The following is a 26,625-nucleotide window of genomic DNA, read 5'->3' as shown; positions in this document are numbered from 1 at the left end:
TGCGGGATACTCGTGCATAGTGACACGATGTCACAAGTAACTAATAGGTGATTCTCATTGTCGAATGGGTGGCTGTCCAGTTGGTGGTCTGGAGTGTTTCCCGTAGTTATGTTTCCGTTGTTCTGGCAATCGGTTTCAGAAATATATCTATGTAGTTACACAACGGTTCCAGGACCGAGCCACATCCAGACACGATCGGTCTACCTGGTGGTTCCTGAATGCTCTTATGAATTTTGGGCAGGGTATATATTGTAGATAGCTGAGGGTCATGCTGATTCAGATAACGGAATTCATGCTCACTCCAAAAACCTTTTTCTTTGCCTTCCTTTGTCAGGTTCAGGATCTCCAAAGCCAGATCTTTAGAAGGGTCAGTGCATAATTTCCGGTAGTTTATTCCATCCCCGAGCTGGTTGAAGATCTCCAATTTGTATGTCTCTGCATCCTGTACCACAACTGCTCCCCCCTTATCCGCTGGCTTAATTACAATATCTTTGTTATTCTTGAGTGCCATCAGTGCTGCCTTTTCTTCTTTAGTCACATTGAGTCTGGTGTATTTATATGCTTCAAGGGTCTTGGATACAACTTTCAGTACAGTATATTCATTTGCCAGAATTTGGTTGGTCATAGAGCTTGATGGTGGGACGAAGGTTGAAGGTGGTCTGAGTCCCATGTTGGATGTGGTTGAGGACGGTGGACTGTTCCTGAAGAAATATCTGAGTCTAATTTTACGAAAAATCTTCATAAGTTCAGTCATGATAGTAAAGTGATTGGGGTGGGCAGTCGGCACGAAAGATAGTCCCTTGCTAAGAATGTTTATCTTGTCATCCTTCAAGATGTAGGAGGTGATGTTGACCACAGGGTTTGACCGATTCTCTACCATCTGTAGACTTTCCTGCAGGTGGCTATTTCCCCATGGCTCTCTGGCGGGAAATGTACTTGTTTCTGAGCCCTGTCTCGTCCCCTCTCCCACTTGGGGTTGGATGGATGTTGTCCTCGAGGGGTGCCTCTTTGCCAGTTGCCCTATCTGCCTCTCTGTGGTCTCCATTGACCTTCCCCTAAAAAAGGAAAAATGCCTTGGGGTTGATTCCAGTCGCCTTGGTATCCGTGGCTGGTGAATGGGCCCCCTTGTTCGTTGTCACTGTCTGTACTGTACGAGGAATCAGAAAATGTTGTGTAGTTTCTACACCCATGGTAACCGCCTCTCCCTCCACCTGTGAAGCCGCCCTGGTTATCCTGCTTATAATAATCCTCGTTTAGGTATGGATAGGTATTCTTCTTTTCGTAGTACCTGATATCTTTAGAGAGTTTCTCTGACTTCTTGCATTGAATGTTTGTTTCAAACTCCTTCAGAGTTTTGGCCAAATGTTCTAAAGCTTTCTTAGCATTGGTTAATGCAGTGTCGCGGCAATCTCAGACTTCAAGCTTGCGATTTCACGTTGGAGTGTCCAGCCTGACTGATCAATTAGAGAGAGTGAAGACTCAAAATGAAAACTGATAATGGCAAGTTCTGGGGGTCCTGGACAAACTTTCTCTTGAACAGGCGTCCATTAATATGCTCCTCTCCTGTATCATATACAGCTGTACAAACTGTGCTGAATGTTTACTGTGAAAAAGGGCTATTATAAATTGCATCTTTTCATGTATATTTTTATACGTGGCCCTCTCTGCAGGGGCACGGTCAAACATTTTGCCTTAACCCTTCCTGTTTTCTGAGCCTTTTTTCATTGGCTTTTAGGACTCTGTGATCTTTACCACTGCTACTCAGTGCGAACATGCTAGTGCTATCTCCTTTAACAAGCATATGCAATGCAATAGGTCTCGCATTTACGCAAGATTAAGCTATTGGCATTGTAAATGACAATGCGTTTTATTTATGTTTCAAAAACGAAAACATGAATAAAAGGCATTGTCATTTACAATGCCAACAGCTCAAACTTGCGTAAATGCGAGACCTGTTGCATTGCAAATGCTTGTCGTGGCTGCTTGTAGATTCTGGAAATCGGTAACTCTCTGGCTTTAACTGCGATTTTAGTATGTTATGTGGAGAAAATTCCTTGCCGCTGGAATGCCTGTAATGTTCTGGATAATTTTTCAGGGTGAATGTTTGTGTCATGGTTTTTTCTTAAACTTTGCTAACTCACACGATGCTTCATGACCCTACCCTGAGCTCCAACACTGGCTCAACTGGTCATGTGCTCTGCCGTTTACAACTGCCTTTTCCCTATACTGTGGAGAGAAGGTTAAATGTCAAATTAGAGGTCGCCTCAAAAGGTTAATAACTGGACCAACAGTATCTGGTAACACTAACAGAGAAGGAGGATCGCAATAGGAAATAAACATTTAAAAACTCACAAGCTGTACGATCAGACTATCTTTTAATCCCAGCATTCCACACAAAATACTACATGGCGTTTAAAAGAGCTATGGTTGAATGATGACTTATTATTAAAGATGAAAGTCATTATCTACAGATTTCATCTACAGATTTCATCTGGTTATCTTGTTGCATTGTTTTTGAGTACGCATGTCTTACAAATGCTAGACCTATACGTTATAAATGGCTGTTCGATCGTGGTTTTGCACCCTTTTAACTTTTAACTTCTACTTCTAATCGATACGTTCATAAGGTACACTGCATAGTGTAGTTATATAACCCCCCTCAGGATCACTGTTTCACAATCTTACTGTATACTGTATGTAGCTTATTATAGCTTATTATGTCCTGCTGATCCTGTACGTTGTTTAAAACATCGCATTAAGAGTTAGGTGTTATCCCCTGTTACACTTACCATCATAATCCATCCCTGCGTTGCAGATGAACGGAAATGCCGTCGCAGTTCCTAAGTTCCTTTGAACGGGGTGGGGGGAGGGCTGGGAAGGGAAGGTTGGAGGGAGGAAGGGGAGGGGAGGGAGGGAAGGGGGGAATTAGGGGTAAAAAAATCTGGAATGTTTCAGCATGTTTTTAAATGTTTATGGTTGATGCTTTCTCTCATCTATCTGTCTGAAGAGGTACCATTACCAGATGTTTTAATGGGATCCCCGAAAGGCACTCAGGGCGCTCTATCTTTCCACCCTATCAACCTATTCCTTGTATTAGAACACAGTAGCACACTAAACACGAATTCAAGACACGGTAATCTTATAGAAACCATTGTAGTAGAAGTTCACATGAGACAGAACCTAACCAGCGAAACGATTCGACCACTCAAACTCAATATCAACTTAATATCCTATGGTTTAATTTTCGCCGCTGTATCACCAGAACAAGAGCGAAAAACTAATAACCAATGACCCGCAACTCCTCTATCACGGAGGGCCTTAATATTGTTTCATTCAACGTTAAAGGTCTCAATCACCCGGTCAAGAGGAGAAAAGTTCTGGAGTACCTGACAAAATCCAAGGGTGACATCCTCCTCTTACAGGAGACTAAACTATCAAAAGATGACGCTGAATTCATAAGTCAACATTGGATCTCACACATTCTTTGCTCTCCGGCAGTTAGCAAAAAGCGAGGTGTGCTCACACTAATAGCTAAGAAATCCAACATCACTGTAGTATCGCACACTCATGATGATGATGGCCGCTTCATCATGGCCCACCTTCAGAGAAACGAAGATCATATCCATGTAATGAACATATACGGTCCCAATACGGACGATCCAGAATTCTGGGACTCATTGGCCCCGACCTTAGATTGTGTACCTCAGGGAGAATTACTGATTGTAGGAGGTGACTTTAACCTGCCCCTAGACCCTATAACCGACCGTCACTCTAACTGCTCCTACCACCCAACCCGCTCGCATACTAGCTTACACCGCATATGTTCCAGATTCAACTTACACGACTCGTGGAGACTCCAACACCCTGACGGCCGCGATTACACCTTTTACTCACCTCCTCACAATTCCTACTCAAGGATAGATTATATTCTCATCAATAGCCCCTTTACACACCTCATAGAGGAAACCAATATTGCCCCCAAGTTGATCTCAGACCACTCAAGCGTTCAGACCAAACTAGTGGGTTCCAGATCCATTCTCCCCCCTAAAAGATGGAGGTTCAACGACGAAATATTTTCTGAACCAGAAAACAAGCAAAAGCTAGAGACTGCCATCCTAGACTACCTCAACCTAAATGACACCCAGGAATCGAACATTGCGACTGTATGGGAGGCACTTAAGGCCACCCTGAGGGGTGTTATCATAGGAATTCGTGCTCATGCTAACAAAAAATTAAACAAAGAATTGACCACTCTGGAAGATAACATTAAAAAACTAGAAACCGCTCATATAGCTGATCTCCAAAACTCTCTGATTTTAAACGAGCTCACTAAGCTAAAATACGAATACAACTCGATTCTCAGTAGAAGAGCGGGGGTCTGGGTCAATAAGTTCTGAAGGTAACAGAGCTGGAAAGATCTTAGCGTCATATCTAAAACATAAAAACATTAAAAAAAACAATTCAACATCACTTCAGTTAAAGATAGTAGCAATGTCATCCAAACCAAACAGGACCTAATTCTCCATACCTTTAAGTCATTCTATCAAGACCTGTATAAAAATAACCTGACCTTTGATTCGGAAGAATGTAACAGGTACCTAAACTCATTAGGTCTCCCTAAACTCAACGACACTGACAAAGCCACACTGAATTCCCCACTCACCCTACAAGAGGTTTCAGCGTCCATTAAAACCCCTAAATGCAACAAGGCACCAGGCCCTGATGGCTTCTCAGCCAGCTTCTACAATGAACTCACGAACTCTCTGAGCCCGACTCTTTTAAAGCTATTTAAGTCCTTTAGCGTAACAAAAGGTATAACCACATCAATGAGTCAAGCTACCATTATAGTCATCCCTAAAGAAGGCAAAGACCCACTGTTGACCAAAAATTACAGGCCAATATCCCTAATCAACTTAGACTGCAAGATATACGCAAAGATTCTCGCCACACGACTAAACTCGCAACTACCAAAGTTGATTAGTACATCACAAGTAGGCTTCATGAAACAACGCATGTCTAACGATAATACTAGAATACTCTGCCACGTCATTGAAAAAGCCAGACTACTCGCAGGCCCCGCAGTGGCTATTACTCTTGACGCAGAGAAGGCGTTCGACAGAGTATCCTGGCTTTTCCTTAAGAGCTGTATGTCCGTCTTTAATCTTGGGGAAACATTCACTGATTTGGTAATGGCCCTATATCTTTCACCATCCGCACGCATTGCTATAAACGGTTCAATATCGGACCCTTTTTCTCTAGAGCAAGGGACGAGGCAGGGGTGCCCCCTTTCCCCTTCGCTCTTCCTCTTAGCAATGGAACCCCTCATAACTAATATAAAAAACAACGAATACATCAAGGGAGTGAAATTTGGAGATACGTGCGTCAAACTGGCCGCCTATGCGGACGATATCCTGATTATGACAGAATCACCAGACACCTCCATCCCTGCACTAATGAATACCATTGACAGATACTCCACACACTCGGGATACAAACTCAATCGGGATAAGTCGGAGGTCAAGCCACTCAATATTTTAACCCCCAAAGAGGTATTGGGAAATTCAGGGCTTTGCTGGCAAACAGAATTTGTGAAATACCTTGGTATTGAATTCGGTGACTCCCTTGTGGAGACTCTCCAACGGAATGAAAAGTTAACCTTAAACAAAATCAAGACCCACTTAGATGGTTGGTCCCCTCGCTTCATTACTTGGTGGGGAAGAGTGGAGACCATCAAAATGATGATATCACCACTAGTTAACTACCTCATATCTATGCTCCCTCTAACTCTTACACCTGACTTCTACCACAAACTAGACATGAGTATTTCAAACTTCCTTTGGAAGGGGAAAAAGGCTAGAATCAGCATAAAAAAGCTCCGCTTAGATAAAACCGCTGGGGGGGTAAACTTACCAGATTTCAAAAGATATGAAACTGCCTTCCTAGCCAAACAAGGAGCCCACTGGCTCTCACCATCGTCTGACTATACTCCAGTATGGCTAGAAATCGAAAACGAGATTCTAGGGGGTATTGCCCCTAGCGCGGCTCTCTCTTCTAACCTAAACAAGCTACCCCACTCTAAATCAATCTTCCATAACACCAAATCTGCTCTTCTGAAGTTTGACAGGACCCTTGAAAACAGCATTCGGGGCTCACGTTGGGAATCCTTATGGAACAACCGCAACATTTTGTACAAAGGTAAACCCCTACACATAGCTTCAAGGATCAAAAAAGGCATACTGTTCCCATATCAACTATTTGCGGGGTCATACTCTATTCCATTCAGAGACCTACAAACCAAATACGACCTCGAACCAATTGAATTTTATAACTTCCTAAACGTAAAAACAGCACTGTCCAAAGCCAAACTCTCCCGAACACCACCCTCCCTTCCATCATACCTAGCCAAAATTAACAGGCTTGGACACCAGGTTTCCCACCTCTATAGACTAAGTCGCCCCCAACAATCTAGCCTCATTGCTCCAATCACGCAATTCTGGGACAACCTTGCGTCCAGGCCAATCACAGAAGTAGATTGGACCAATACATGGGTATCCTGTATGAGACACAAAATCAGCCCCACACTTTCTCAGACAAAATATTGGCTCCTACACAACGCCTTCTGGACCCCGGCGCGATTATTTGCACACAACATTACCTCAGACGCCTTCTGCTGGAACTGCAAACGTGCGGAGGGAGACTTACCTCACATTATCCTAGAATGTGACTGTGTAACACATTTTTGGGAGAAGATATTCGAGTTTATATCAAAACTATTCCATATCACACCAACCAAAGAGCTCCCCTACTTAGTTTTTGGATTCACCCAGGACCCTTCCCTTGAAGCAGACGATAAGGCCTTACTTGATCTCCTCCTCACTGCGGCGATCAAGACTGTCCTTAATAACTGGAAAGATACCAACAAGGCCAACTTTGCAGGGTGGTTAAATTGGATAATCAGCTTACGCGGTGCAGATAATATCGCACTTCAACAGACACCGTGGCGCCCGCCCACGAGAAAACTGTGGTTAACCCTTGATAACTACTTCACGACACAAAAGCCACCTTAGGTACCCTTTTCCTTAATACTAGCGGTATATAATATCTGTTACTGAATGTTTACTGATTATGCGATGCATGCTCTGCTGCCTCCAGCGAGATATTGGTTACTGTACTCTTGAATTGTCATTGACTATTGTTGAAACATACCGTGTAGCACTTGTAAATTGTGGATTTCTGAACATATTTGTACTACTGGATTTACTCATTGTTTGTTACTGCTGAAACAACCAATAAAACTTATTGAACATAAAAAAAAAAAAGATGAAACTCAACAAACCACATTCACATGAAGACTGGAAGATAGATCAGCAATTCCGGTGGTGAGACAAGTGAGGGTCCCACATGCCAATAATGGAATTTTTACGAGTTAGCCGCTACTATGGGAAGAGGTTACAACTGCCATGAATTCATCGTTAGTAAGACATAGGTTAGGCTACAGAAGGGGTGAACAACCATATGAACAATACAAAAAAGTTAACTGAGGATAAATGTGGAGGTACAATCTGTAGTTCAATTCCCAAAACAATGCTGATGTTTTATTATGTAAACAGCATGCTTACTGCCCCGATCCAAACCTCCAGTGTCCCTGTCATTTGAATAATTGCAGATCTAATGGCCGCACTTGCTTTAAGCCCCTGCCTCTTGTGCTACTAAGCTCTCCATAACACTCTGTACTACGGTAAAACTCTTTGGAATGCGAGTTTCAAACTACTGTAAATGTTGCCAAAAGTAATAATATTATGATACTAATGCTACGATGTGTTATATCACGTGATTACAGCGAGTTCAGTAACGACAAATAGACGCGTGTTCTTAGGGCAAGTACACAGCTAGCAGAGAATGACAGATGATAGATAACATTACATACATTACTTATTCATGTGCTCGTTATGCCCAGTGCTTGAAGTGGGAAAATAGAAGTGCAGGTACTCTATAGTACAGTACCTGCTTGTTTCTAAGAAGTGCCGGTACTCTCCAATTAAAAGTATTACGTCACGCTTGAGAAGCGCCGGTACTATCCCTCTCAAAATCAAAAAGTGCTGGTACTCCGTACCGGACAGTACCGGCCCATTTAAAGCACTAGTTATGCCGTTCACGTACATATACATACATACAGAATGTTTTGTAACTGCTACTTGTAGCAGCAGCTATAAGAATAACAACTACAGAACTACAGAAATGTAAACAAATGTACATCATAACACAAGGTCAAATTAGTTTGCTCGGGGAAATGTGCAGTGAGCTAGAAAGGGCGAGGGGGCTTGGTAGGGATGGGACAGAAGACAGGATTGGTAACGGAACAGGTGATGGGCACAGAGTGAAAGGGCTCGGCTAGGGGCAGGGTCTGAGGGCTGGACAGAGCGTGGGCAAAAGTGGCAGGCACGCGCTGCAAGAAGGTAATGTATTTGAGGTGCGTACACAAGATAGGGCTATTTGAGTTCTGCACGGGGAAGCTTAGTGTTGTTCTTCTTGTCAGGGACACAAGAGAGATTATGGACCATGGTCATTGTTTGTTTTCTCTTTTCTGACAACGGCGGGCGGTGAAGCGCGTCAAGTCCTAGGTCCCCTGGGGGTGAAGGGTGGGTCTGACTGCTCACCTGCATCTTTTAATCTCCTCCTCTGGGTCGCAACCCAATCCCCGTCCTCCATCTGCAACTGTAGAGTTGTACTCACCCCTCTACACAGCTGTGTGCTGGGGGCACAGGTCGCAGAAGCTCCACTGCGGGACTCCCATCGCCTGCTCCTCCTGGCCAGGCGATGGGACTGGGTTAGAAGCGGGAATGCGTGCGCGTAACCCAGCACCAGCTGTCTCTGTAAAGACTAGTGCTGTGCACGCACCAGCCTACTACTCACCTACTACATTCCAGGACACACCCTGGTGCTGACAGCGCTGTCCAGTGACGGTATAGCCACCTAGGCTTAGGGGACAGCCGTGTCAACCTGGAACTCTAAAAACTGAAGGGGTTTGTGCTTAATATGAGACAAACGTTTGGCATAATAACCATAAGATTAAACGTTTTTTGATTTCTTCAAACTGTCACATGTGCAACCATAATATTACCTGGCTTGATTAACATGTTTGTATTTATTTTCTTTGTTAATAAAGTCCCCGTCAGTGATGTGGAAAACGGACTCAATAGATTACGAACTGAGTGAAAAAGCCTACCCCGACGTCTGATATTCATACATGTTTAAAGCAAGTCGTCGCTTTTCAAAAGAACAAACATGTCATGATAATAATCCTCACTAAAAGCACAAACAGCAACTATCTAATGGAACGGTACTGTCGAATCACTTTAATGAAGGAGTAACAAAGATGTCATTTACTCAATATTAGCTTTTTTTGTTCCCCTGAGTACATCTTGGTTCCCGAGATTGTAAATTGTATATTTTTCGCCGAAATATACTGATGGGTATTTCTCTTCAAGAATATATTGACAAACAGATGCGCCTACACACGCTTCAAATAATTATGGCAGGGTCCTATTAGTACCGTCTTATAAGAAAAGCTTGCACTTAAAGATGGCCGCGCTGATGGCGAATGTTCACGACCGACATGCATCCTTTCTACTGACAGGCCTTCTCATTTGAGCATTCAACTACAAGTAGAAAAAACAGCAATGGACCGCACACCGCTAGCCCCTCCTCCATGTCGCCCCTAAGCACTCTGGTATGTGCAGTGCCTGAAGTTCGAAGAATCACTGAAAGTTCGTAAGTGGTTCACCTATGTAGGTGCAAGTAGATACTTGTTATTCCCCCGAGCTCTAGACCCGGGACATGGCCCGGGTTTCGGGATATCTTCCCTCATCAGTAGAGAAAGTCAATAGGGGTGGTAGAGAAGGCCGCCTCGTAACCGTCATGGGCCTCGTTGCCCAGCACGCAGGTGCGTCGTCCAGAAGCTCGTCAGCTTGGGAGGCTCAAGGGAGCCCTAATGTAGAAAAAACAGCAATAGACCGCACACCGCTAGGTGAACCACTTACGAACTTTCAGTGATTCTTCGAACTTCAGGCACTGCACATACCAGAGTGCTTAGGGGCTAGCGGTGTGCGGTCCATTGCTTTTTTTTTAATTCTGGGCGGACAATAAGGCACAAACCGGAGTGCGGGCTGGGGGGATGGGCGAGAAGTCATGGACTGCTGGAGGGGGGCAAGAGAAGAAAATAGTGTTTGAAGTAAAGGGGCCAGTAGCCATAGAAGGATACAAATGACGACATGGCCATCATGAGGAGGGAACAACCAATCGGAAAGCAGCATAAAACCAATCAGAAAGCAGCATTTAGGACCTACGCCAGTGAAAAAGTTGGCTGGAGATTGGGCAGAGCATCCACAAAGCTGCCACGCTATACTGAATACTGCATGCCGCGCAAAGCGGGCAGCACATGCGCTGCAATGCTAGGCTAAACCAAAACATTTGAAAAATGCCTTACACCCAATTGGCACATTTAAGTTACTTGTAAGTCTCTAGTGAAGGGGCACTACATGTACTAAGGACTTATAAAATAAATGGTACTACTGACTCTACAGTATTCATTGTGCCACCCACTAATGTAGCCTTTTATAACATATCTCAGGCCTGCTACTTCAGCCTGCAGTGCAGTTTTAAACCACCATTTCAAAATGATCCTTTATCTCAGGGTGTGGTATATTTGAAAAGTTGGACATGTACTTTTAAGTTTTACATGTCCTCGCAGTGAAATGCATTTTCACTTCTGTAAGGCCTATCTCTCTCATTGGATATGATTGTTTCATCTTATTACATGTCATAAGTGCTAACATTTGATTGGGAATAGGTACAGAAGTCTGTAGTGTGTCACATGATTAGGTGTAATTGGCTTTTGAGCATTCCTCCAAGACAGAGAGACCAAAGTGAACTATGTGTTGGCACGGTGGGCCACCCTGCCAGGATGGGGGGCAGAGCTGTGACCTGCTCATCTTAAACTTCATATAACTGTTTCCAGCACACTCAAAAAGAACTTGACACCAGTCTTTTGTCAATCCTAGACATCCTGAAGCCTGGGCAGGGGAAGGTAGAAAAGTTCTGTAAGTGAAAGGAAGTCTAGGAATTTCTCCTGCTTCAAAGGCTTATACCAGGTGTAAATATTGGACCCTGAGGCGAACTCTACATTACACTCCTGGACCTGCAGAATACTACAGAAGGACTCCCTTGTACTCACAAGACTGTCCTGCTGCTTGAGACCTGCCTTGTTCTTAGAGGACTGCCCTGCTGTTGCCAGATGACTGTTCTTCTGCTTGAGGCCTGACTTGTTCTTAAAAAGACTACCCTGCTGCTTGAGGTCTGCCTTGCATCTTGAAGGAGAGACGATCATCTCCTCGAACCCAGTACTACCAAAACGACTCCAAGATTCAGTTGGCTGATGATCTGTTCTGAGATTCATGGACACAACAAGCTCTAGAAGCCTTCCTGCCTGACTCATCTGCTGCAAATGGACCTGCATGAGCACTGCTGACCTCTCTTAGATTGAGTATATGATCCCCAAGAGATGCCTCGCCAGGTCCTGGTTTCTTGGCAGATATCAGAGGGCTCTCCTCTTAAAGAAATGGGGATATACTGACGTTTTGGGCTTTTCATGACTGCAAATATGTCTGTTTGTGCCTACAGACTGCTGTCTGTTATAACCAAGAATGCAAAGCTCCAGGGAATCAGTCTCCTTGTGCTTCCGCCAGCCATGACCGACAATGTGAGATCTGCAATTTGCACAATAGCAACGACTGGCTACATGAGACCTGCAATATTTACAAAAGCAAAGACAGCCCATGGTGACTTCCGAAGTGAAGCTCCAGCAATGTTCACCTGCAACATTTATTTGAATCTTTTCACTAAAGTGACCACCATGCACAATGCCCTATCTGCTTCTCGTGACCTTCTCCACCATGAACTGAACTTTTCAAGCCAGACTTTGAGAAGTTAACTTGTTCAGTGGAATTAACCTGTTCCTTGTATCCAGCCTGTGATTCATCACAGTCAGCCTGAACTTGTGACTTTCCCCCAGTCTAGCAGGACCAGATGACTGCGAGTGGTGCTTTTTTTTTCTTTTAGTGCTACATTCACCTAAAGCTTTGAAAATACATTTCTCTGGTTCTACTGATTGGATTTTTGCCATTTCATCTCATTTTATTTATTAAATAGTACTTTATTTTTAATATTTGGATTTTACTTGCATTGTCTTTTGACTTTTTTACTGTTTGAGTGCTGCATATATACCTAAAACAACGCCTCTTAGTTAAGTCTGACTACTTTTATGGCAAGCTGTAAGAGAGTTAAGCACAGATTGATTTAGTCATTTTTGTGGTTCATCCTGACTAGGATTGTTGCTGTTTCTTGAGTGGGGCTTCTACCCCTCCCACCCCACTTAAAAACCCGATGTATTATATATTTCATATATGTGTGACCATGGTTATCACAGTCCTGCACTAAATGCAAGTGCTTCTGTAGGAAGCCTATAGCTAGTTGAATCGGATTCTTGAACGCAACAAGAATACTCATAACAGGGAGCATAGATGTAACCGATTGTGTGAGTAAATTATACATTTTTGAAATGGCATGTCAATTAATACAAATGCATATGATTCACAATACATTTTGAAAGTACACTTTTTTATGTTCATATGTGATATGATTATTATATTTTCTGTTTGGTTGTAGGAAACTGGCCAAATCAACATTGGTTCTGATTCTGGTGTTTGGTGTACATTATATTGTGTTTGTGTGCCTGCCACACACACTTACTGGTTTAGGATGGCAGATAAGGATGCACTTTGAGCTCTTCTTCAATTCCTTTCAGGTACATCAGTTTATTACTTTGGTTTCCTTTCTGAACTTTGATCGTATCAAAATTCAACTATAAAGTACTATTACAAGAAGATATGTATTTACTTTAAAAACAATTTGCCTATTGTTTACAAACTATAGACACCTAACCTAGTTGTATTATTTAATAAACTTTTTGTTTTAAAAGGAATAATGCGTAATGTAAAGAAACACATCCTGTGAGAAAAACGCATGATTTGCAAATAAACATGTTTTTTATGCCTCAAGCATTCCTCCCTTTTTCTTTTACAAGGAACAGTGGTCCTAAGCTTAGAAGGGGTATTCACACAAATTCTTTAAAGACTGCATTGAGTGCTATAAGTTTACTTCCAATGTCCAGCCGGACATGGAATATTTATTTGATCAATGCAGAACATTTTAAAACAAATAGAACACGCGAAAATACAAAAGGGCACAGTCCTGTACCCAGTATGAAGAAAAGAAAAATGGAGAAAAAGGAAGAAAACAACATAGATTTTAAGGCAATAACTTTAGAGCTGAACGTGGCTTGCATCTTAATACTTAGTACAGCAAGCTCAAACCGTCAGTGACTACAATATATAAACACAATCGGACAATTGCAGAACTTTCACCTACAGTGCTGCAATTGTACCATTGTGTTTATATATTGTAGTCACTGACGGTTTGAGCTTGCTGTAGTATGTATTAAGATGCAAGCCACGTTCTGTTCCAAAGTTATTGCCTGAAAATCTATTTTGTTTTCGACCTTTTTCTATATTTTTCTTTTCCTCATACTGGGTACAGGACTGTGCCCTTTTGTATTTTTGTGTGTTCTAATTCTTTTAAAATTTTCTGCATTTATCTAATAAATATTCCATGTCCAGCTGGACTTTGAAGTAAACTTATAGCACTCATTGCAGTCTCTAAAAAGAATTTGTGTGAATACCCCTTCTAATCTTAGGACCACTGTTCCTTGTAAAAATGAGTTACCCGCGGTCCGAAGCGATCCTATCGAGTCCCCTTGTTTGTTTAAGCATTCCTCCTATCACCCTTTCTGTGTTTGATGTACCGCCCTGAGTGGTAATCCTGTGCCCATTGTAATACTGTAACCAAGCTACACCTTACTGTGAGGCCATAATCCAGGTGAAGCTGATGTTGGATTGTTGTGTTCTAGTTCAGGAAGTACATGGTCTTGCAGTTTGGTCTGGACTGTTCCTATTAGAGCAGTGGCAAGACTGATTGTGATATGGCTGAGTCCAAACTAAAGTGGCATGGTGAGCAAAAGAACAATGGTCTAGAATAATACTGCAAGCAATCCTCCTTCGGATTTTATGTGATATGCGATACATGTAGAGAGAGAGAGAGCAAGAGGGAGAGAGAGAGAGAAGAGAGAGAGGGTAACGCAACACTGAGTTTATAAGCTGGGGGACAAAACAGGGAAACTGCTGATGTGGCTTTATAAGCAAGAAAGGGCAAATCTGTTGGTCACAACCATATGCTAGGATAGCGGGGAGTATCTCAGAGACCCCCAAGCAATCCCTGATGCATTTATTCACGTATTTATTCCAAATAGACTGTGCCACTAAATATGACTCCCTTGAGCGCCTGGCAGATCGACTACTTCCTTCTCTTACTGACAAAAACACTCCCAAGAGCGGCTGACTTAAGGTTCAGCACATCAATCCCTGTCGATGGAAAATAAAAGCCCTGTGCATCCACTTTCGGAGCCTGCCGCAGTTAAGCTCCACTGGGATCTAGGAAAGATAAATTCTGTTGAAGAAGGAAGGTACATGAGGAATAGAGTCAAAGGCATCCAAGTTAGTCCATCAGTTTTCTTTATTGATGTAAATATTTAATAATGGCCATCAGCCAATGCGATTCTGAATCCTGAATTCGGACTTACTTGCCACACGTGCGGACACATCTTATCAAGGAGATTGGATGGGATACTGTTAACCCTTATTGTGGGGTATTCTCCCAAGTCGCTACGTGTGAGTGCAGAGACCTATCCCTTTACCTGATATTTGAAGGGGATTGGGTGGGATACTGTTGACCCTCATTGAGGGTTTTTTCTGCAGAGTTACTTCATATGATTGCAGAGACGAAATTAGAATTTGAAGCCCTGATGAAGTTCCTTCATAGGAACAAAATGCGTTGGCTGATGGCCATGTTTAAATATTTACACCAATAAAGAAAACTGATGGACTAACTTGGATTACTTTGACTCCATTCCTGGTGCACCTTTCTTCTTCAACACTCCCTTCTCTTATAAAGTACGATGTACAGCTCCTGGGTAGTGAGCTTACAGAAGATGAAGTGGCACAAGCACTTAAAGCCATAAACTCGGGCAAGGCATTGGGACCCAATGGTTTGCTAATAGAACTTTATAAACTCCCAGAATCCCACACAGCACCACATCTGCTGAAGATGTTTGAAGAGAGCAGATGCCATGGCAGGCTCCCCAGGGATCAGAGGCTTGCTTCAATAGTTGTTTTACACAGAGGGAAGAGCGGTGGAACAATGTGCTTCATACCTGCCTATCCCACTACTGAATGCTGAGTCTAAAATCCTCGCCAAACTTTGGCCTTCCAAAACCAGTCTGTATTCATGCTGAGGTGCACTACTACTCTTAATTTGCGACATCTCCACAGAATGCAAAAATAGACTCTAGGTGAAGCTGTGGTTTTATGCCTTGACGTACACATGTCTTTTGACAGAGACAAGTGGAAATGTCTCTTCACTGTGCTTAAATATTTGGGCTTTGGGCCACACTTCTTGTCCTGAATTCAACTTCTTTACACTGAACCTTTGGTTCTTGTGGTGGCAAATGGAAAGGTTGTCCCGAATCTTGCCCCTCCAATGTGAGACCAGGCAGGACTGCCCTTTATCGACACTGATATTTTTATTAATATTCAAACCCTTGGCAGCCTGGATTCATGAAGACATTTTTGGCCTCCGCTGGATGGGCAACCTCAAAATGCTGCATAGGGTCTACATTCCTACAACACAATGGTGAAAATGGCCAAAGGGTGGATCAGCTCTGCCTCAGATGTTGTGGGCAGGAAGGGACATTCTACCACATTATTTAGATTTTCCCCAAAATTTTATTTTATTGGGACTCGGTGGTGTAGTGCATGACGGGGATCAGTGATGAGAATTCAGCATTCTCCGCCGAATGGTGTGTACTTAATGTTTAGGAGGCCAATGACCTGGGGTGAACCAATCAAACCTGGGTAACTCTGGCCTTGATGTAAATGTAAATGTAGTATACTTGTAAAGCGCACAGCTGCCCCAGCAACGGGGCGTCCCGGCACTGTATAACTCTGGGGAACCCGTCCTGGCTTTCCCTGTGGGATGGTCCCTTGCTGGGAGTCCCCAAGGTGGAGCCAGGCATCCCTGGAATTGGTGGGGCCGTTGTGGAGATTAGGCAAGCTAATGCCCAGAGTTGCCGAGTGGAACCCCTGATTAGAGTAAGCACCGAAGCGCGAATTATCGAGTCCGCTGACCAAGGTCCACGACCCTGCCGCGTCGGGAATTAAACCCTGGTCCCGGGCTGACTTCTGCTCTCAGGCCTGCCGCCTCTAACCAGTGAGCCACACTACTCCACGATGATTGCAAAGCATAACATAGCTTGTCTTTGGGCGGCAGAAACTTCACCAACTTTCCTGGAATGGAAGAGATACATGGATTGGTGTAGGGTAGCAGAAAAATTCCTTTATGGGAGCAGAAATTGTCCCCGGAAACAGGAATTGGAGTGGAACAAATGGAATGTGTGCCACCCCCATTATTGTGATGGTACAATCCTTGGTCTATCAGGGTGAAAAATAGACAGGGCACCTAATGGCATAAGGGTGGAAGTGTCCTTTCCTGAACTGGATTATGATGTATGAAATGTAATATGTGGTGATGTACTGCTTTACAGGTATAATGTGCATGAAAGTGGTGTGCTGTGATGTTATTAACTTCTTCAAATGGATAAACAGATTTATAAAGAAAGACTTGATGTGTAAAAACAAACTCATTAAAACTAATGAAATATATTATCATCTATTATACCCCAAAATCTCATTTACATAGTAAATTAATCATTCAGGGAACGTTGTAAACATTTCTAAATTGTAAAAGAGATTTATTAATTTAAAGCAGGCATACAATGAAAATAATCATCTTTAATTAAAGCAACGTGACTGTGATGCTCCAAAGACAATCTACTCTCGTTTTTGTGATACCAGAGCCTGCGTTTTCCAGTAAAACAAGTCTGTAATAAGAGAGTGCAGTGCAGGTATGTGTTGCATACCTATTAGGCACATTATACAGAAATGAACGAGGAACTAAGTAGACAAGACAATACTGGTATCCATAGGGTTGTAGAGGACACAACACAACATACAAATGTCAATCGTACATGAACTTTAAAATATGCATTCAAATGCACAAACATTTGCAAACACAAGAAGAAGACAGATATGTGGGTGCCACCTCTTTCCACGATGAAGCAGATCACATCGTTGTCTCTATTGACTGTGTTTGCCGGTTGTTCACTTCTTATACAAGCGTAATTTAGAGCTAAGCGTAAATCTAGGTGAAGCCTTTCCAATATAGTTAAATGTAAACTCTCCAAAAATACGACGGGATAAAACCCCAAATGCTTAACAAAAAATGACATCACAAATTATCTAATGGCCACATTGGGCCTCATTGAAAGTGAGATAACCAATGTAGAAGTTAGAATGGTGGCCACACAAATAGTTGCAAATGAGGCCAAAGGGAATAGTTTGGAGCAGCTTGGGGGAATTATCATAAACTACACAAGCCCTGTACACCTACTATGTCTGGAAGATACCTGCAAGACACAAAGTTGTTTAACATTTCTACTACTGCAATCCCATCAGCACACGGGCAGGCAAAGGGGGGTTGGCTATGTTATATTTAACTACATCACCAGTAAAACTAAAGAAAGCATATTTAGAATACACATTCTTTCAGTTGGTTCTCTTACAGTCTGACCGAAAGCAGCTTTTTGTGTTGATAAACTACCACACTAATATATCTGAGGCATTAAATTGTGGAAGAGCTAGATCAGGAATTGGAGGCCTTTGTTAAGGGCAGGGGGGATGGGTACATGTTCATATGAATGGGTGATTTCAATCCAAGTAAGTGTAAATACTCCTTGAGCAATGTATGTGGGTACAATGACGCACAAGGGAACACACAGAATCATTTTCCCCAATGCAGATATGAATATATTCTTAATGAAGTAATCCGTAAGTGCAACCTTGAACTATCAGAACAAAGTAGTGAACATGAACAGAAGGTGGAAGGTACTACTAGACTGCAAAAAGAAAGCAAATAACATTGTTGAGTTCCTGTACTGATACGCATTCTAGATTTGCCTCAAAAAATAATTTTGAACCCTGAAGGTAAATCTGTTGAATGGATTTGTGTTAGGTTGTATCCTACCCTTGGTGCATCGCAGACAATCAGGAACAGTGCCCAGGTCCTTGTGAACTGAACCCCAGAGGAAGGACAACATGGACATGTAGTTTCCCATATATATATATATATATATATATATATATATATATATATATATTACCTACTGGCGGTCGCCAGTAGGTATATATAGTTAGGATTTTTTCTCTATGGGTTTTTTGAAAATTCTATGTCTAATAACTTTGGCGTTTGTGGACGGAATTGGCTGAAATTTTCAGGATAATGGCACATTTTGTTTCTGAGCAGCCCTTGAAAATTTGGGGGGGGTTCGTCAAGGGGGGGGCGAGAAAAAAGGGGGGTCCCAAAACGCGTTTTTCCCATGTTAATTTCCATAGGGCGGTTGGCCTCACTTTTAGCCCGAACGGCTGAATGGATTTGCACGAAACTTGGCAAAATTGTAGTGACTGGTAGCCCGATGTGCCTTTTGTAGGTCTCAATATATGTGCTCCAGTGGATTTTGAGAAATTAACGTTTAAAAAAAGATATATATCTGTAACAGCGGACCGGGCAGCGCTCTGGTTCGCGGACTTTTCGCGCAACGGAGCTTTGTGAAGCGAAGCTGATTGGTTCTCCGGCGTCTGTCAACATTCCAAACAGTCCGTAGCGGCCGCCATCTTGTCTCTCGGTAGGATCGAGAGACAAGAGGAGGCCAAAGCGAAGGGGCAAATGACCATAAGTGGGCATAGTACATTGTCGCTCACCCCCTAGGTTTGATGTGGAGGTTTTAAAAGGGCCCCGCGGGGCAAAAAAAAATAAAAATAATAATAATCGAACAGCTGAATGGATTTGCACGAAACTTGGCAAAATTGTAGGGACTGGTAGCCCGATGTGCCTTTGCTAGATCTCAATATATGTGCTCCAGTGGATTTTGAGAAATTAACGTTCAAAAAAAGGTATATATCTGTAACAGCGCACCGCTTCGCGTACTTTTCGCGTTACGGAGCTTTGCGAAGCGAAGCTGATTGGCTCTCCGGTGTCTGTAAACATTCCAAACAGTCCGTAGCGGCCGCCATCTTGTCTCTCGGTAGGATCGAACAGCTGAATGGATTTGCACGAAACTTGGCAAAATTGTAGGGACTGGTAGCCCGATGTGCCTTTGCTAGGTCTCAATATATGTGCTTCAGTGCATTTTGAGAAATTAACGTTCAGAAACAAGATATATATCTGTAACAGCGCTCCGCTTCGCGGAGATAAAATTATATGTGTATTACCTAGCTGTTGCTAACACCAGTTAGCGACGGCTAGTAGAAGATAGCGACCATCTTGGGCCCCACTTTGCATGTGAGTGATATTTATCACTAATGACATGCAAAGTGGGCATGCCAAGATGTTAGCGACTGGAAACAGTCGCTAACATCGCTATCTCCTATTATCAACTTTTGGAAATATTCGAGATAAGGGCGAATATCTCTAAAAGCTACCACCTGCCCTGAGCAGTTCTTAGCCATGTTATCCAATGGGAGGTGGATAACATGGCTAAGAGCATTAGCTCGGTAATGCATGAATATCGCTGAGTTTTCAGCGATATTAATGCATTGCGGTCGTTTTTTATCGTATTTCCGATAAACCTTGATAATAGCAAGGTTTATCTGCGATAATTTCTGACGGTAAAAAAATCGTTGCTAAGCATCGTTAGGGATAAATATCGCTTAACTTTGGTAATATGCCCCAACGTCTGTTAACGTTCGATTCGAAGGAAATCAGGAAGTGTTGAAAAACATTGTCTGCGCCATCTTGTCTTTTTTCAAATGCCACACTTTTGTCGTGCACGGCAGCCATTTTAGATGCCTTGACCAGACCCACTCTGTGCACGCTGTCGATCCTTAGCATGGCTCCCCACCCTCGCAAGCATCTCCCCCAGGCAGTGGTCACCCCCGCTCTCTGTCTTATGCATGGGTAATAAACCTCCCCCATCTGCGCTGCTGTTCCCTGAGAATCACACCCTGTGCCCGCCCGACACCTCCCTTTCGCCCTGTTCACTACCGCACCCTCTGACACTCCTTTTCCTCTGTGTCCGATTGTCCAGGCTGGTCCTAGGGTATCAGCTAGCCCTGCAGATGTAGTTTATGGCCACAGCTGTAAAGAATCACCCCTCTTCAAAGGAGTTATAGTAGATCAAGGCCCACACTCGATGAGATCCGTCACAGCAGAAGCGTTGCTATTATCTGAAAACCATCCTGTATTGTGATTGGGGAGGGGACCGAGCCTGAAGCGGAAGATTCCAGGGATGACTCTTTGTACATCAAAGTTTTTACAATTATGTGTCACATTAAAAATATATAGCACTCCGACAAAGTAGTAAGATTATAAAACTTTAATAATTTATAAATATATACAAGAAAACAAAAATAGTAATAACATATAAACATTTTTAGGGAAAAACAACGAAGTAGCGGTCGGCTGTGCGAATAGTCCCAACGCAGCACAACGTCCAGATTTCCGGCGTGGGGCGTCGCGGGGGGTGGGTCATCAGTAGCAAACTGTTGTGCGAATAGTTCCAAGGCAGCAGAACGCGCCGAAATCTAGATGACACGAAAGTGATGTCTAGTAAGTTGCCACCCAGCAAATAACGGCATGGGGCGTCGCGGGGGGTGGGTCATCAGTAGCAAACTGTTGCACGAATAGTTCCAAGGCAGCAGAACGATGGCACCAAGGTGATGTCCAGTAAGTTGCCGCACTGGTTTTGGTATCCTACAATGCTGCTCCGAATAACGGCGTGGAGCGCCCCGGGGGAGGCGGCGTGAACGGGCCTCTCCAGGTGGAGTCTCGTCTGTTGTAGTGGGGCGCCCCTTTACCGTTTCAGTTGCCATTCCGTCCGTTTTTGGTCCACGGTGTCAAAAGCCGCAATTCAGCTGAGTTGCGCCCACTCTTGCGGTGCAGCGATAGGCGGCTGTCACAGGACTCTCAAAATGGCGGCAGGCTGTTTCCTTTTTGGGCCTGGTCCACTGAAATGGCCCTGGGACACCTTGGAAATCGGACGCTTGTCTGCTAGGTCTTGGACCTCATTCTCGAAAGCGTCCCCTCCGCCTTGAGAATTCATCAAAAGTTTTGGGGGCTCCGACTCCTGCAGGCTTCTGGTGGGGAGCGGCTGCCATGATTGCTCGCGGAATGACCACGACTGAGCTACGAGATGGTGGTGCTTTCATGCTGACGCCAGCTTCAGTCTGAAACATCCAGAAACAAGGTGGGGCTTTCATCGTTTGGGAAAAAAAAAAAGTTTTCATCCTATGAAAAGTGTTGTTTTTAGGTCACATGATCAAGCCTTCCATCATTAGGAAACCAAAAGTAAAATGAACCAATGAAAAGTTTTATAAACAAGTCACATGACCTGTTATGCGGCATAGGGTGTAAAATTAGGAGAAAATACGTTGGCACGTGAGGCGGCGTCAGTAGCGGACCGATGTGCGAATAGGCCGAAGGCAACACAACGCGCCAAGATCCGGATGGCACCGAGGTGGTGTCCAGCAAGTTGCAGCACTGGTGTGGCCATCCTACAATGCGGAAAGTCGGCGTGGGGCGCCCCGTTGGCTTGTGAGTTTGCGTCAGTAGCGGACCGATGTGCGAATAGGCCGAAGGCAGCACAACGCGCCAAGATCCGGATGGCACCGAGGTGGTGTCATAGTTGAGAGTTCTGAGCAGCGGTTGTAACACTGTCTGAAGCTTATTTGCAGCTGCTGCAGCTTCACTACGCGTCAAGATCCGGATGGCACCGAGGTGGTGTCTAGTAAGGTGCACTGGTGTGGCCATCCTACAATGCTGAAAGTCGGCGTGGGGCGCCCCGTTGGCCTGTGAGTTTGCGTCAGTAGCGGACCGATGTGCGAATAGGCCGAAGGCAGCACATCGCGCCAAGATCCGGATGGCACCGAGGTGGTGTCTAGTAAGTTGCCGCACTGGAGTGGCTATCCAACAATGCTGAAAGTCGGCGTGGGGCGCCCCGTTGGCCTGTGAGTTTGCGTCAGTAGCGGACCGATGTGCGAATAGGCCGAAGGCAGCACAACGCGCCAAGATCCGGATGGCACCGAGGTGGTGTCTAGTAAGTTGCCGCACTGGTGTGGCCATCCAACAATGCTGAAAGTCGGCGTGGGGCGCCCCGTTGGCCTGTGAGTTTGCGTCAGTAGCGGACCGATGTGCGAATAGGCCGAAGGCAGCACAACGCGCCAAGATCTGGATGGCACCGAGGTGGTGTCTAGTAAGTTGCCGCACTGGTGTGGCCATCCTACAATGCTGAAAGTCGGCGTGGGGCGCCCCGTTGGCCTGTGAGTTTGCGTCAGTAGCGGACCGATGTGCGAATAGGCCGAAGGCAGCACAACGCGCCAAGATCCGGATGGCACCGAGGTGGTGTCTAGTAAGTTGCCGCACTGGTGTGGCCATCCTACAATGCTGAAAGTCGGCGTGGGGCGCCCCGTTGGCCTGTGAGATGGCGTCAGTAGCAGACCGATGTGCGAATGGGGCCAAAGGCAGCGCAACAATATTTTCTGATTTGAAGACACCACAAGGCGCTGAGATGCCAAGATCCGGATGGCACCGAGGTGGTGTCTAGCAAGTTGTGGCACTGGTGTGGCCATCGTACAATGGTAAAAGTCGGCGTGGGGCGCCCTGTTGGCCTGTGAGATGGTGTCAGTAGCGGACTGATGTGTGAATGGGGCCAAAGGCAGCGCAACAATATTTTCTACTATATTTTCGGAGTAGAAGACACCACAAGGCGCTGAGATGCCAAGATCCGGATGGCACCGAGGTGATGTGTAAGTTGCGGACCGATGTGCGAATGGGGCCAAAGGCAGCTCAACAATATTTTCTGAAGAGAATACACCACAAGGCGCTGAGATGCCAAGATCCGGATGGCACCGAGGTGATGTCTAAGTTGCGGACCGATGTGCGAATGGGGCCAAAGGTAGCGTAACAAGATTTTCTGTATGGAAGATACCACTAGGCGTTGAGATGCCAAGATTCGGATGGCACCGAGGTGATGTCTAGCAAGTTGTGCCACTGGTGTGGCCATCGTACAATGGTAAAAGTCGGCGTGGGGCGCCCTATTGGCCTGTGAGATGGTGTCAGTAGCGGACTGATGTGCGAATGGGGCCAAAGGCTGCGCAACAATATTTTCTGACTGACACCACAAGGCGCTGAGATGCCAAGATCCGGATGGCATCGAGGTGATGTCTAAGTTGCGGACTGATGTGCGAATGGGGCCAAAGGCAGCGTAACAATATTTTCTGTATGGAAGATACCACTAGGCGTTGAGATGCCAAGATTCGGATGGCACCGAGGTGATGTCTAGCAAGTTGGTGTGGTCATCCTACAATGCTGAAACTCGGCGTGGGTCACCCCATTAGCCTGTGAGATGGCGTCAGTAGCGGACCGATGTGCAAATAGGCCGAAGGCAGCACAACGCGCCAAGATCCGGATATCACCGTGGTGGTTTCATAGTTGAGAGGCACTTCATCTGCAGTGGGGCGCCGAGATCCGGATGGCACCGAGGTGATGTCTAGCAAGTTGCTGTACTGGTGTGGTCATCCTACAATGCTGAAATGTAGTGGGGCGCCCCTTTACCGTTTCAGTTGCCATTCAGCTGAGTTTCGGCCGCTCTTGATGCTACAGCGACAGGCGGCTGCAAGAGGACTCTCAAAATGGCGGCCTGTTCTTTGGATTTGGGCCTGGTCCACTAAAATGGCCCTGGGACACCTTAGAACTCGGACGCTCGATTTTTTTTTCCTTTCCTGTACATGCAAAAAAAGGTAAATGCCCGGTATGTTACACGCTTCATCTGCCACGATGAACTCTCCAGAGGAACCGAAAAAAAATATAGTTGTGGTAACTATACCATGCATCGTCATATGGAGAGGTGGCACCAATTAATTATAGTGCTGCATAAAAGAGAGATTTGGAGGAGAACCCCTGACCTGCTAGTACATTCATCAAAGAAGTGGCACTGAGAGCTTCAGAGGCAAGGGAAAAATATTTAGAAGAACTTTGGAAAGGTTAAAATGACATGTTTAGATTGTGGTAAATTAATTTCATGTGGGCAGATGAGTGTTACTCTAATAAATACAGCATATGAACATCATCATAGTCGATGGTTGGTAGAGACATTTTGACTATATCCTGGACCTGCCCGTCCTCGCCCAAAATGGCGCCGGAATAAATGGGACTCGTAACTCCTTGTTGTGTACTGGTTGCAGAACCTTGAAATCACGAGATACGTATGCAGTTTTGAAGCACATGGCGGGCGGGGACGAGAATTGATTGAATATTTCGACATCCCTATTGATATTAAGTTCTGATGTGTTATTGATTACTGTACTGTTGAAAATTCGAATTAACGTCACCCATGGTACTTGCCCGCAAATGTATATCTAGATAATTTTATTGTAACTGGCCCTGTCGTATTTTAATTATAAAATGTACGTCCACCGATTCCGTAACTGTTAGATACCTTAGTTTTTGCAACCTAATGGCCCGCCCGTTACGTTCCTCTACAGTGTAAATGTCTATTCATCATATACGATTACAGTTTGCTCCGTGGCAGGCCCACGTGGTTATAGGCTCGTATTTGTATAATGAAATTTTCACAATAAAGGTTTTTAAAAGAAAACATGGTAGTAGTGTATACATTGGTAAAGTTTTTAATAATAGTCACTGTTTTAGAATCATTAAAAGGCAAGTGAAATAAAGCAGACCAATTACATGAAGGGTAAAAGGTATAATACGAAGGAACGCAGTAAAGATAAATGGTCAAGGGCTGTTGTGTTTTCTATTCCTGCAACATAAAGTGATCGATAAGAATCTCATATTCAGGCGTATCGGCGACTAAGACAGCAGGTCGACCCTCTTTTGCTCAACGGCTCCGTCATGGGACGAAGAAACGCTCTTTTTCTCGAAAAAAGAATATATTTTACTTGCAGGACAGTTGTAAAATTTCCGGGAAAGTACATTAGCCTGGAACATTATAACATTTATTTAAGAGAAAATAATGTTCGGAAGTAATTAAAAGCGTAATTTTTAGGTGATATGACCAAGGCTTTCATCATTAGAATAAGAAAAGTAAAATGAACCAATGAAAAGTTTTATTAACAAGTCACATGACTTGTTATGCTTACGTTACGCGCTGCGCGCCCCGGATGACTTCCGGATGCGCTAACGCGGCGCGTCATATGACGCATTACGCGACAACGCAGGTCCAGAATATAGTCAAAATGTCTCCACCAACCAGCGGTCGAAACACAACCCCTTTCAGCAGGCTAAATAGTTCTGTTAAATGACAACAGAAGGGACAGGCAACAAGAACCATCAGTCAAAGAGGGGAGGGCTAGTTCTTCTCTACCGGGTTACATTGGGGCGCTACCGGAACTGATCGAATTGGTAGTCTACAGTGTTTCTGGATGTTTCAGACCGAAGCTGGGGTTAGCATGAGAGCAGCACCATTTCGTAGCTCCGTTGTGGCCATTCCGCAACCAATCATGGCAGCCGCTCTTTATCGTTATTTTGGGCAGGGTGGGTGGCGGAGCCGAGCTGTTTTGCAGCCATCATTGTGTGGAGTTCAGTTCATCTCACTAGTTTTGTATTTGTCATGAGGGGTTGTTCCTAATGTTTCTATTTTAGCGAGGTCAAAAAGAGATCCCATTAGTGGCCTACTGATTTTGCTCGATTCCTTTTCTTTTTTTTTACACGATTTTTCGTTATCTGCAAAGACTAAACAGAGTATTGCGACTCTGTGTTTGTTTGTAAATAGAGAATGAACCAAAGAGAACTAATTCTAAAACAGTAAATACTTGGATAACAATCAATCAAATGGAGAGAGAAGCAGGCACGACGGATTACAACGGGGGCAAAGGCCTGCGTTAACTACCTTTCACTATCTGCAAAGAGAGAGTACTCCTAATAGAAATGAGGGGGGGGGGCACCATTCAAAGCAGATCAGTGTGCATAAACGCGAAAATGTTTTCACTTACCACGTACTTGACATTCGACAGCTTATGATATTTGCTATTAAAAAACCATTGAAATTCACTGAAAAAACCATAGGTTATAGACCATATATAGTTAGGAATTAGCATTTACAAAACCTTGAAAATTCACTGAAAAAAACATAGGTTATAGACCATATATAGTTAGGAATTAGCATTTAAAAAACCTTATTTTACTCACACAAAACCATTGAAATTCCATATATAGTTAGTTGCACTAACTATATATCGCGCACTTGCAATCCACTGCTGATCATGTCACATATTACATCATTCATGACATGGTCAGTGACATCACTGATGACATCACTGATGACAT

The 26,625-nt window shown here is 44.1% G+C and overlaps 1 protein-coding gene across 1 annotated transcript in view; it reads left to right on the top strand.

Moving 5' to 3' along the window:
• The window catches only part of PTH2R (parathyroid hormone 2 receptor), a 1,143,807-nt gene that overhangs the window by 1,033,027 nt on the left and 84,155 nt on the right, over window positions 1-26,625 (top strand). Inside the window, exon 11 of the mRNA XM_078683683.1 lies at window positions 12,724-12,862. Within this exon, the coding sequence (XP_078539809.1) occupies window positions 12,724-12,862 (139 nt within the window). The remainder of the gene's footprint in view (window positions 1-12,723; window positions 12,863-26,625) is intronic.

Source organism: Lissotriton helveticus, chromosome 3_1 (genome assembly GCF_964261635.1).
Source record: "Lissotriton helveticus chromosome 3_1, aLisHel1.1, whole genome shotgun sequence".
In the NCBI taxonomy this organism is placed as follows: domain Eukaryota; kingdom Metazoa; phylum Chordata; class Amphibia; order Caudata; family Salamandridae; genus Lissotriton; species Lissotriton helveticus.
The sequence above is the reverse complement of the archived record's forward strand: the minus strand, read 5'-3'. Positions and strand labels throughout refer to the sequence as shown.